The sequence below is a fragment of the Aricia agestis genome, chromosome Z (assembly GCF_905147365.1).
Source record: "Aricia agestis chromosome Z, ilAriAges1.1, whole genome shotgun sequence".
Lineage (NCBI taxonomy): Eukaryota > Metazoa > Arthropoda > Insecta > Lepidoptera > Lycaenidae > Aricia > Aricia agestis.
The window spans coordinates 37,987,738-37,999,782 of record NC_056428.1 but is presented as its reverse complement, the minus strand read 5'-3'; the positions used below and the strand labels follow the sequence as shown (position 1 = coordinate 37,999,782).

The 12,045-nt window shown below is 35.7% G+C and overlaps 1 protein-coding gene across 2 annotated transcripts in view; it reads right to left on the bottom strand.

Annotated features, from left to right (window-relative positions):
* LOC121739430 (vacuolar protein sorting-associated protein 13B) overlaps nucleotides 1-12,045 on the bottom strand; it is a 65,299-nt gene that overhangs the window by 32,379 nt on the left and 20,875 nt on the right. For both annotated transcript variants that reach the window (XM_042131910.1, XM_042131911.1), the window contains 9 exons: nucleotides 11,879-11,994; nucleotides 11,298-11,395; nucleotides 10,255-10,438; nucleotides 9,486-9,602; nucleotides 8,661-8,724; nucleotides 7,926-8,065; nucleotides 7,011-7,119; nucleotides 6,501-6,547; nucleotides 5,968-6,100 (listed from right to left, as the gene is read on the bottom strand). In XM_042131910.1, the coding sequence (XP_041987844.1) occupies nucleotides 5,968-6,100; nucleotides 6,501-6,547; nucleotides 7,011-7,119; nucleotides 7,926-8,065; nucleotides 8,661-8,724; nucleotides 9,486-9,602; nucleotides 10,255-10,438; nucleotides 11,298-11,395; nucleotides 11,879-11,994 (1,008 nt within the window). The remainder of the gene's footprint in view (nucleotides 1-5,967; nucleotides 6,101-6,500; nucleotides 6,548-7,010; nucleotides 7,120-7,925; nucleotides 8,066-8,660; nucleotides 8,725-9,485; nucleotides 9,603-10,254; nucleotides 10,439-11,297; nucleotides 11,396-11,878; nucleotides 11,995-12,045) is intronic.

Sequence of the window (12,045 nt, the reverse complement as noted above, 5' to 3'; positions counted from 1 at the left end):
CGACAGTGTTCGCTGAGGCGCGGTGCTATGTGGACGTGTGACGGATTTCGCTCTGCCGATATTGTGATTTTAGTGTAATTGAAGCGTTTAGTTCTTAAAATTTGTATATAGGTATTTCTCATTGTTTTATAGTATATTAAGTTTATTCTGTAAATATTTTTCTGTAAATATTTGAAATTATATTGCGCGTCTGTAAAAATGGGTGACAAGAAAAAGAAAAGACGTCCAGCAAAAAAGCGACAGCTTCGTGAAAGCCACAAATACATGATGGAAGTAAAAGTAAGTTCAATTTTATCTACTTTCTAGTTGCGTACGTCTTTATTAAAAAAAAAAAAACGAACAATTACGACCCCGAATCAAAATATTTCGTCACTCTCAATGTGTTTTAGGATAGCCAGGATCGTTGTGTCAAATAAAACATAAAAAAACTGTATTACGATTGATTACGATTTACGAAAATCCTCTAAGATTCGAACCATAGACCTTGGAAATTGACATAATAATGTTATCACAATCGTTGTGATAACATTATATCAATTTCCAATCGGCCTATGGTTCGAATCTTAGAGGATTTTCGTAAATCGTAATACAGTTTTTTATGTTTTATTTTATCACTGATAATAATTTTGCTTTGTATCTGAACATTTATGTTGGAGTTTTGCACTCCAAAATAAATGTTCAAAAAGTTAAAATCAAAATCACCACTCATAAAGTTGATTATTTCGTTAGCCTAAATAAGTTTTAGCGTCGCGCGTCGGGGATCGTTCTGATAAATCAATATTCAATCGGTCTATGGATCGAGTTTCAGAGAATTTTCGTAATACTTTTTATGGTTTTTTTTATCACTATTAGCACAGAATAAATAATAGTACAAGTATTATAATTAGGTACTATAAGTTCATTTTGCTTTGAATCTGAAGTTTTATTTAGGCCTTTATTATTTAAATTTTTATTTCAGGCGGCGGAAAACCATGGATAGTGCAATTATTGATAACCCAAACGAATCACCAAATTCCAATTCAGATCCAGCGGCAGGTAGTATGTTGGAAAGGTAATATAAGTTTATTTATCTACTTATTATAAGTTGTAACCAAACTGACAAATGTCAAATCAGTGCAAAAATACAAAAATGAATTGCAAGTAGAGTTGCATTTTGCGATATTAGAGAAATGAATCATATTATGATTCGTCTCATGATTCAACAAAGCGACCATTTTAGCCCCGCTGGAATAATTGGGCAGGAAGGTTTAATTGAGAATGTTACTAGGTATGCCAAATTGCTTGAAATTTTGTCACAGTAAAGCCTGTATGTAAACAAATACACTAGTTTTTGTTGCAGTCAAAAATACCTTGTAGTTTTGATTTTATAGGCATTCAAAGTTTCGAAAAATATCGATTCCCGCTAACAGTCCCGCGACCGCTTGTGACGTCATATCACAATTTTTCCGCGCGGGTCCTATACAATAAACGTGATTTTTTGCTCTATCTCAATAACGGCAACAGGTAGGCACTTGAAATTTTCACCGAGGCCTTAAATATATGTGTACTTTAATAATTAATAATAATATTATATTATGTTACTAATCGGACACACATACCGTTATAGTGCAAAATAGGCCAAAATTTGTGATTTTTGTATAGGAGCCCCCCTTAATTTTTTATTTTATTATAATATTATTATTGATTATTAAAGTACATATATAATTAAGGCCTTGATGAAAATTTCAAGTGCCTACCTGTTGCAGTTATTGAGATAGAGAAAAAAATCACGTTTATTGTATGGGGCCCGCACGGCGAAATTGTGATATGACGTCACACCGTTACCGGGCGCCCGCGTCGTACAGTTACAACTTGTTTCGTCGGTTAAAAATCACATAACGACCCACCCCTACTGCGGAGTGCAGCGTATTAACCTAATAAATTTTTTAGTATACCTTTTTAATGAAATTAGAAGGCAAACGAGCAAAAGGCTTTTTTAAATATTGAGTTCTGTATAATTTTATCCTAATTCCCATTTCCCAATAATCGAAAAGTTTAGTAACATAATATAATATTATTATTAATTATTAAAGTACATATATAATTAAGGCCTTGATGAAAATTTCAAGTGCCTATTTGTTGCAGTTATTGAGATAGAGCAAAAAATCACGTTTATTGTATGGGGCCCGCGCAGCGAAATTGTGATATGACGTCACACCGTTACCGGGCGCCCGCGTCGTACAGTTACAACTTGTTTCGTCGGTTAAAAATCACATAACGACCCACCCCTACTGCGGAGTGCAGCGTATTAGCCTAATAATTAGAAGGCAAACGAGCAAAAGGCTTTTTTAAATATTGAGTTCTGTATAATTTTATCCTAATTCCTATTTCCCAATAATCGAAAAGTTAATCATTTTAATTTATGAAATTTTGTGGTGATCCAGTTTTTAAACTGTTGTTAAATGTCGATGTCTCAAAGTATAAACTTACTTACAGGCTGGAAGAAAAAAGTACCCATGACACTGGACTATGTAGTTTGGAGGCTGAATGTGATGCTGAAAAGCTTATTGTTGAAACTGCACTTCCTCAGAAGAAACCTGATGTCGGAAGAAGAATTATAAGTGTTTCATATTTTTATAAGAGGTTGCAAGAAATTTCTCATCATGGCCCTCTTGGATGTGCTTTAACTGACATAGAACTAGTAGGTGAAAAGCAAGATGGCCTCAATTCAAAATTCACATTTCTATGCATACTTTGCAATCTAATATTGATAATTGATAGTGACTCAAATGAAGACCATTACATGCCTATCAATAATAATAAGGCAATATTCGTAACCTGAAATATGGAGTTGCCCTTGCACCTTATAAAACCAGGAGTGATTTTTGTCTATATTTAATTTGCCCTGTTTATCTATTTTCCAAAATGTAACTTTTTGTTGTGTTATAGCAGCGTCTACTCCAATGTTATATGCTGTGATGGGACATTTAATTTCTAAAATAGTTTTTTCATCGCAAATTCCATCGGGCGTTGCTCCTAAAAATGGCAAGTCTGTATCTATAAATAGCCCGCAAGGCTTTACTTTAATTCCTTCTTGTAATTCTAAATCTCTTATTGCTTGTTTTTAATTTTCTTGGCCATGTTTGATAGAAGAAACGAAGCTTATTTTTTTTTAATATAAAATGTCTTTTACTAGGTTAGCACTTGCAGTGTTGGGCCTTCTTTTTATCACCCGGCCAAAGTTTTCTAATAATTTTCTAATAACTTCATCATGATCACGCTTTGGGTCAAATTTGTGTCTTTGATGGGATATTTCGTATCAGTTTGTAAATTTTTAGCCTATTACAGAAGTTCCGAAGTAGGTGATTTCGGCATTCAATATATATATATATATATATATATATATATATATATATATATATATATATATATATATATATATATATATATATATATATATATATATATACATATACATAGCTGGGCATTAACTCGTTAATCCGTTAATCGTTAATTAACGAAGTTAACATTTTGATTAACGGATTAACTTTTAAGTTAACTTTTAAAAATATTAACGGACTGGTTAACTTCCGTTAATATGCAGAAGTCCGTTATTCGTTAATCCAATGCCTACTATTTACCGCACGGCACCGCGGCGTCGCGCGAAAACAGGTTCAGACGAAACAAAAATAATACTAGATATACATTTTCAGGCGCATGCGAGTGAGAATATATTTGTTTCGTTTTATCATTTCATTATGTTGATAAAGAAGAGTGCAGTATAATTTAGTTACCTAACTAAATTATACTGCACTCTTCTTTATCAACATGCAAATTATTTATAATAACAATAAACTATATCTATAATAATTATTGTATTGTAATTTCTACCTAGAATACAATAATTATAGAAGTATTTTGTTTATTCCTAACCTGTTAACTTCCAAAACCTTAAACCAACAGGTTTTGTATGTACACTAACGCAATGATATAAGTTACAACAAGGCCATATTACACATATTAACGGATTAACGATTAACGTTAACTTGCGCTAATTCGTCCGCAGTGTAACGCTTTAACGTTTAACGAAGCTAACATTTTTTTAACGGATTAACGAAGTTAACTATTTGATTAACGGTGCCCAGCTATGTATATATATATATATATATATATATATATATATATATATATATATATATATATATATATATATATATATATATACATAGCTGGGCAATCAATTATATTATGCATATTCAGTAGGTTTGAGAATCGGCTACTGGGTACTTTAAATATTGATAAGTGCATTTGTTGAATAAATAATAGTAAATTATTATAACCTGAGACTGACGGCGACCATTAAGTTTGTGCGACGGGATAGCGATCAACGTTGCCATGGTGACATACTTACCTATTTACGGCCGTTCCCAATATTTGATCTATCTCTGGTTTTGCCCTACTAGAGATAGGAATAGCTCACAATTGACAAAATATATGTCTCTAATGTCTAATGTGAGCTATTCATATCTCTAGTAGGGTAAAACCAGAGATAGATCATATATTGGGAACGGCCGTTAGTCACTTAATTAAAATAATAATATTATCGTAAATATAATATTATGGCAAAGCAACGTTTGCCGGGACAGTAAAAAACGATTCCTGAATTTTGTTTTATTTATTGCTGTACTTATGTAATTGTAATTTTAATGTAAATTGTAATGTAACAGAAAAAATGTTTATGAAAAAAATTGAATGTTTTTACGCAGTTGGGTTTTGTCATTATTTTATAATATAATAGGTATATTATAAAAGAATAACTGTGTTTTATTTACCATAAGTAAGCCTTACACGTCTACCGGGGACGGGAGAGATCCACCTGTACAGCACGCAGGTATGCCTGCACATGTATACCGGTATGTGTGTGGGACCTGGTCGCCTGCGCAGGTCCAAAAAACTGCAAAGGTATATTCCCTCACACATTCCGGTCTACCTGCGTAACGTGTATGGCTTACATTACTACCACAATAGACATAACGAATCAGTATAATATCGACTTCAAACTTTTAAAGATTCCCGCGTATCCTCGAGGACAAACGTGCATTTTTGTAAGGTTCAAGCATTTATGCACTTTAGTTTAATGATTATAAAGTTTATTTTCAAGTGCGTTAATATTACCTCTCCGCTGTGCTCCGTTCTATCTGCATTATGCACTAATCTTCCGCACTCTTATAGTTTGCTCACGGAAGTACGAGTATAGTACATAGTATTTATTTATTACGCGCCATCTATTGAAATCTCTATGCGACAGCTCAATATTAATCAAACCTATCTTTTAGAAGTTCCCGGTTTAGCCGCTAGCAAAGCTGGCGCTGTCTTATCGGACAATTAGGGGGCGTGGCTTAGAAATGCGAATCCTCAAGGTCATTGGCAGTTGTCAGCGTCTTAAATACTTCAAATACATTATTGATTTTGGCTCTTTACAGCATAATTATTACGATTTTAATTATAAATGAATATTTTCGAAGACATTACAAATTTAAAATTGCGGGACGTAAGTAGCTTTTGCGGCAGTACCGACCAATGCGGGCCACGGGTAGCAATGAATATAAATTATTTAAAATCAAACTACTGAATCGATTTTAATCATTTTTTCAGTGACTTAGGCCATAATTTATTTTATACCCGTGCGAAGCCGGGGCGGGTCGCTAGTCTATAATATTTGGCCACTTGGCTATTTGGTAAATACGAACGCAACCTAAGCGGTTTTACGCAATAACGCCTCCTTAGTCCACCGACGCGCGACGCTGCTAACTGCGAAGCGGCGGTGAGCTGATATACAGTGTCATCCGCCACACGACAATACGTTAATTTGCATCTCGCTCGATTCCTGTTTCACATTGTTTTCGCAGATATTTCGCAGTTCGCATCGTCGGTGGACTAGAGGCGTAAGCGTAATTCCCTAACCAGATTATAATCATATTTTCTCACCTCATAATCGGCAAGCTGGCTGAACCTGGCTGTCCGAACTGCGAGGTTCTTGATCAAAATCTCGTACTGCCGGCCGTCAGACGGAGCGATGGCTGACGACCACGTATTGTCTGCGCCCGGTGACACGTTACGCCTGTATAAACATTAGTACAGTACCACCGAAGAAATAGATTCATAGGCAGTTGGCGGAGTCATTTGGGCGCGTTATGTCAATTCAATATTAATAGTGTTTGGGATGTCAGCTGGGTTTGACGTCGCTTTTTAAAGCGCTATCTGTGTAAAATTTTACCTCTTCCTTTCAGCGGCGTCATTTTCATCAAGTATTTTTTTAACGTAAAACTGTATTTTTAGATCTTTTGTAAAAGTTAGGCCAGGTTCACACGGCATAATCCTGCACGTTTTCTGCACGTTTTTTTGCAGTATACGTCGTAAATAGTGGAGCATACAATGGATATAGAACCACTGCTGCAAAAAATGTGCAAAAAACGTGCAGGATCGTGCCGTGTGAATCAAGTCTAATATTTTAAAAGTACCTGCAAATCGGATTCTCTGGATGTGGGTTCACGCTCACTTTTCCAACCTGAAATAAAAATGTTGATTACATACCCATAAGACTTAACCTGCGCGACCAAACGGATTGCGAAGCGGGAGCGTCTACCGCGCGGCGGACGATATAATCTTATGGCGCTGTGCACACCTTCGCGACCGCAATGCGGGACCTTCGTGTCGGCAGAGCGGGAATGAATCTAAGGTGCCGCACCGTGATCGCGCAGGTGTGCACGCCAGTTTCGCGTTGCAGACGCTCCCGCATCACGTCCCGCGTTACTGACGCGCAGTATTGGCCGAAGCTTTAGATTTACTCTTATTGATATCAATAAAGTGATAATGGCTCTTGATATATAATATTAATATAATCAATGTAAAACAACACTTCTTCAATAATACTTTTTAATTATTATTTATTTTGAAAAGTTATGGATTCTGTAAGTGTTTACAAGTTAGTTTCCATATTATATCATCTTATAATTTATATAAAATATAACCATGAACATAAAAGTGTCATCGCTAGAGGTTTTCTTGTCATCTCCCGTCACAAGTAGCCTTAGTCCGCCAGCAGTGATGTAACAGAACGGCCAGTCACGAATCGGCGCCCTGTAAATGTATCATAAATCTAAATGATAACATGGCCTTGCAGTAAACTGAAAACATGACCGAGCCTGTAGCAAACAAAACAAGCTATGTTAGGGAGCTATTAGATAGATAGCGGTCACGCGTTCAAGCGTTCTACGTTCGCATGATGTGTTTGAGCGATGGCACAGGAGGAATTCTGAAGCAGTCAGAACGCCCACTATATATCTCTATTTAACGAAATACACCAACACGTAAAATTGACCGCTTGAACGCTTGACAGCTCTCTGTATGATAGGTCCACTAATGCGAGCTAAATCGTGTAAAAACAAAACATAACAATTTGTAATCATAAAATAGTGCGTAATAATTTTTCATTTAGAATACATAATCATGTAGGTCGCTTAGCTTGCAGACATTTTTGCTTTGACTTTTTTGAATTGCGTTCTTGTAAAAGCGCCCAAGCAATGTGCTAAACTTCGTGGCCGTGCTAAAGAGATTATATTTGCAATAGACCAATAGTTTTAATTTCTTCGTGATCCATAAGCCTACTTCATACGGTGTACCTACCATGAGAGCTCATAGATCATTTAACACAAAAAAAAACATACGTGTGGCACTCGGGGACTGCTGCGGTAAAGCTATTAGATAGCAATAGCTATAACGCATACGTCTAGTCGCACGTACACAAAAACACCGTGCCGTAGTCTGACGAACTAAAACGGGGTTTAGTGTTAGGTTATTTTCCTCACGGAATTGCTTGATTCGGTCGCCGGGCTGAAAGTCCGCAAAAAAAGCTTAAAAATTAAAACAATCAATCAATCAAATACCTTTTAACTTCCTCATGCAATATGCACTCCGAATTGGGCGCCAAGTTTTGTAAGCACATAGTAATATGTTTCATAGTGGCCGGCTGCAACACCGCTTCTAGTGGCGCCAACGTAGCGTACACTTCCCACATTGTTGTTGGCTGGAAAAACAAATATTATTACGGCAACGAAAGATAGCTATCTTGAGAAGTGGGTTAATATTAAGCAGTATAAAACTACTTTAAAATATACATACATATATTTGTTTAAAATAATAGGGATGATGACAATGAAATCACGGTGAAAAATAAGTGTTCCCAAAATTACAGCTCGATAGCATTTTTATTTTTTTTGTTATGCGCCTTCAAAGTTAGATAATCAAGTTGATTTTTTTTCAATTAAATTTCTCAATATTTGTATACCAATCGATAATTTATGCAATTAAAAGCAACATTTGTTATGAAACCACTTTCATAAACTCAATATTTGATATACCTATCGAACAAAGTTGTCTCCCGATGCGTACAAACTACGAAAGAGTGACGTCAGTCTTTCGTAGCACTTTGTATGGAGCGTTTCGGGCAGGTCTATTTTATGAGATGTTTGAATTGTCATATCTTGGTGAATTTTTAAGCTATCAGAGTCATTCTTTCAGCGATGTTTCTATTTTTAAGGGTCTTTCAATTACCAATAAGAAAAAAAATGGTCATCTAGCCTATTGTAATGTAAGCTAATGCAGCAAAAAGGAATACATACTGAATTCTTGTCCACAGATTTCTGCTGAAGTTCATCTTTCCAACTGGCTGGTAGGTTTGATATCCTAAAAATATTTAAAAGCATAATCATTATTAAAGTATTTTATACATAAATGTCCGTGTCTTCGTCTTTTAACTAACCTAGAAGCAATATAATGAATTTTGATACAATTTTCTTGTCTCATAGCTACATTATGAAATGTTAATCATTATAATAATTATTAGTATTGTTTTCTTAGCTACAATCATCACCTCCAGCAAATGTCGTGATTTATAGTCTGTCAAGATATTTAGTAATGTAATGATTAGTAACAAATTGTAGGTATAGTCTGTCAAGAAAGTAAAGAAATTAAAAAGTGGCAACATCGTAGTGTCATGCCTTTCAAATCATTCTAAGAAAAAAGGGATGACACTACGATGTTGCCACTTTTTAATTTCTTCACTTTCTTGACAGACTACACCTACGATTTGTAACTAATCATTACATTACTATAGTTTGTGCGTTCTAAGATGATATGGGTGACAGTTTTCATGTTCCTTGCTACGGGTTTTTTTACAAGAAAACAAAAAACATCCAAATGTATTTGTAAATGAATAAAAATGAAAAGATGCTAAATGCTAACTTATTAATAAAAATTATAAATATTAACTGTGAAATAGGAGTATAAAACTATTATTACGAAAAATGTCATATGCATGAAACGGAACTTATGTCAATAGAGATTGACTCTGTTGAATCGAAATCAAATCGATAAAAAAGGGCGGCGATCTTAAATCTCCGGCACCACTGAAATGTCTAAACTATAAATATTACAAGATAACATACTGAGCCTGCGTAACAGTAACTCCTAGGAAGTGACTCTCTTCTTTGGCGTCAGTGGGTTCCCGCATCTCTAGCACCCTGCCACCCATTAAACCCGGTATCCAATTTTCATTGTCGTTGCTGAAATAAACAAAAAACTTAGCTTCGCTTTTCATCAGCATAAAGGTGAACGCACATTTATCAGCACGCGCGCGCCGAACGCACCGCATATTTTTAGAATTCGTTGTTTGAAATGATGCGCAACCTCGCACATTCGTCCGCACCATACGCGCTGCATTTCGTGCGGTGCGTTCGACGTGTAGAGTGCAGAAAAATGTGCGATTAGGTTAAGACTCCTGTTTTTTTTTTTTCTAACAAAAGTGTTGGATAATGTTAAAGTTTGCATGAAATACTTTCTTTAAATTTAGTAGCCAAAAATTCAGAAATATAAGAGGACGAATAATTTAAAATGTTGGAGATTTTGCAAATATGGAAATACTGTGGAGTAAGTACAAACAAAGAATCACGCACTTTATACACCTATGTTATTAGTAATAATAATAATAGGCGAAACATTAGTAAACAGTAGTTTCAAAACAGCCATTGATACAATAGTAAACAGTAGTTTCAAAACAGCCATTGATAAAAATATGTGTTGTCATAAAAAATAAACATTCCCAAGACTTTTCGTGATATCGCAAAAAATATTTTTATTAAATGCACCACATTTTTGTTAACATTTGGAAAATTATACAAACGATGACTACTGTATATCGTTGCAGAATACACTCACCACACATACTGTCTAATGGATGCCGAAGATATTTTAGTTTTGAACTGATTGTAATGCTCTTGTAAGTCGAGTGATGAAATTATGTCGTCAATGTCTAATGCCAGTTTGACTCTCGGCGATGATACCACTAGGGTTGCTCGACTCATCACCCATTGGAACCACAAAAATGACTTTAATTTTGAACCTGAAATAATGTAAGGTGCTTACAACCAATTATTTTTATATATTATATAGACGACTTATTTTTATTAGGTTTTAGCAAGGAATATTTTACTTTTTTTTTCTTTTTTTTATGAAATAAGGGGGCAAACGAGCAAACGGGTCACCTGATGGAAAGCAACTTCCGTCGCCCATGGACACTCGCAGCACCAGAAGAGCTGCAAGTGCGTTGCCGGCCTTTTAAGAGGTAATAGGGGAGGGTAGGGAAGGGAATAGTTGAGGGTAGGGAAGGGAATAGGGTAGGGGTTAGGGGATTGGGCCTCCGGTAAACTCACTCACTCGGCGAAACACAGCGCAAGCGCTGTTTCACGCCGCTTTTCTGTGAGAACGTGGTATTTATCCGGTCGAGCCGGCCCATTCGTGCCGAAGCATGGCTCTCCCACGTATACTGCTTTCATTATAATCTAATTATGTTTCGGGTAGACACAAGTTTAATTTTAAACAGCTACTAACTGTCCCGGCAAACGTTTCTTTGCCATATGAAGTATTTCGCCCGTATTATTTTATTGAAGTAACTAAATAAGTATGGCATGGCAACGTCCATCGCTATCCCGTCGCACAAACAATCATGGTCGCCGTCAGTCTCGAGTTGTAATAATTTACTATTATTTATTCAACCAATGCACTTATCAATATAAAAAGTACCCAGTAGCCGATTCTCAGACCCACTGAATATGCATATAAAATTTGGTTAAAATCAGTAAAGCCGTTTCGGAGAAGTACGCGGCCTAACATTGTGACACCAGAATTTTATATATAAGATATTACAATATCGCTTAGCGACTGACTAGCCCTCAACTTAACTTTATAAAATCTTCACTTACTACTTGTTTGCGGTTCGAATATAGTCACAACTGGTTCTGAACGATTTTCACTAATCGTATCCTCTGACTGACTTCGCCTTTCTAACTCCGACGTGGGCCTTAAATAGGAAACATAATATTACTATATATAACTTAATTACTTACATAGATTGGTATAACATTACAATTTAACTATGAACCAACTACTGAACTTTGAACTATACTGAAATGAGGGCAAGAGCCTCAGCGTCATGAATTTTCCCATACTTACAAAAGTTAAAAAAGTTACTCTTTTAGCGCTGCTGCTTTCACAGCGAACTCTATACAGTGTGTAACAAAACTAAGTGATAATACTTTAGGGTGTGTATGTGTCTCTTGTATAGAGTTCACTGAGAAAGTAGCAGGGCTGAAAGACTAAATTTTTTTTTTCACTTTTGTATGGGCAAGCGCCTAAGCGTCACGAGTTTTCCCGTACAAAAGTGAAAAAAATTGGTCTTTCAGCGCTGCTACTTTCACAGTGAACTCTCTAAAAGGTACACGTACACACCCTAAAGTATTATCACTTAGTTTTGTTACACCCTGCACTGTATAAAGTATTTTACCTTGTTTGTGTATTGGGTGCAGTAATTGGAACTTGCTTAGGCACCATGAACGGATCTCTTTGCAAAACTTTCATCAAGTGTGATGCACAATGTAACGCTATCGCCACGATTTGTATCTGTTAAAAGAAAAATATATGTCACTTGGCTTTTCTAGCTTGCTTCGTAAT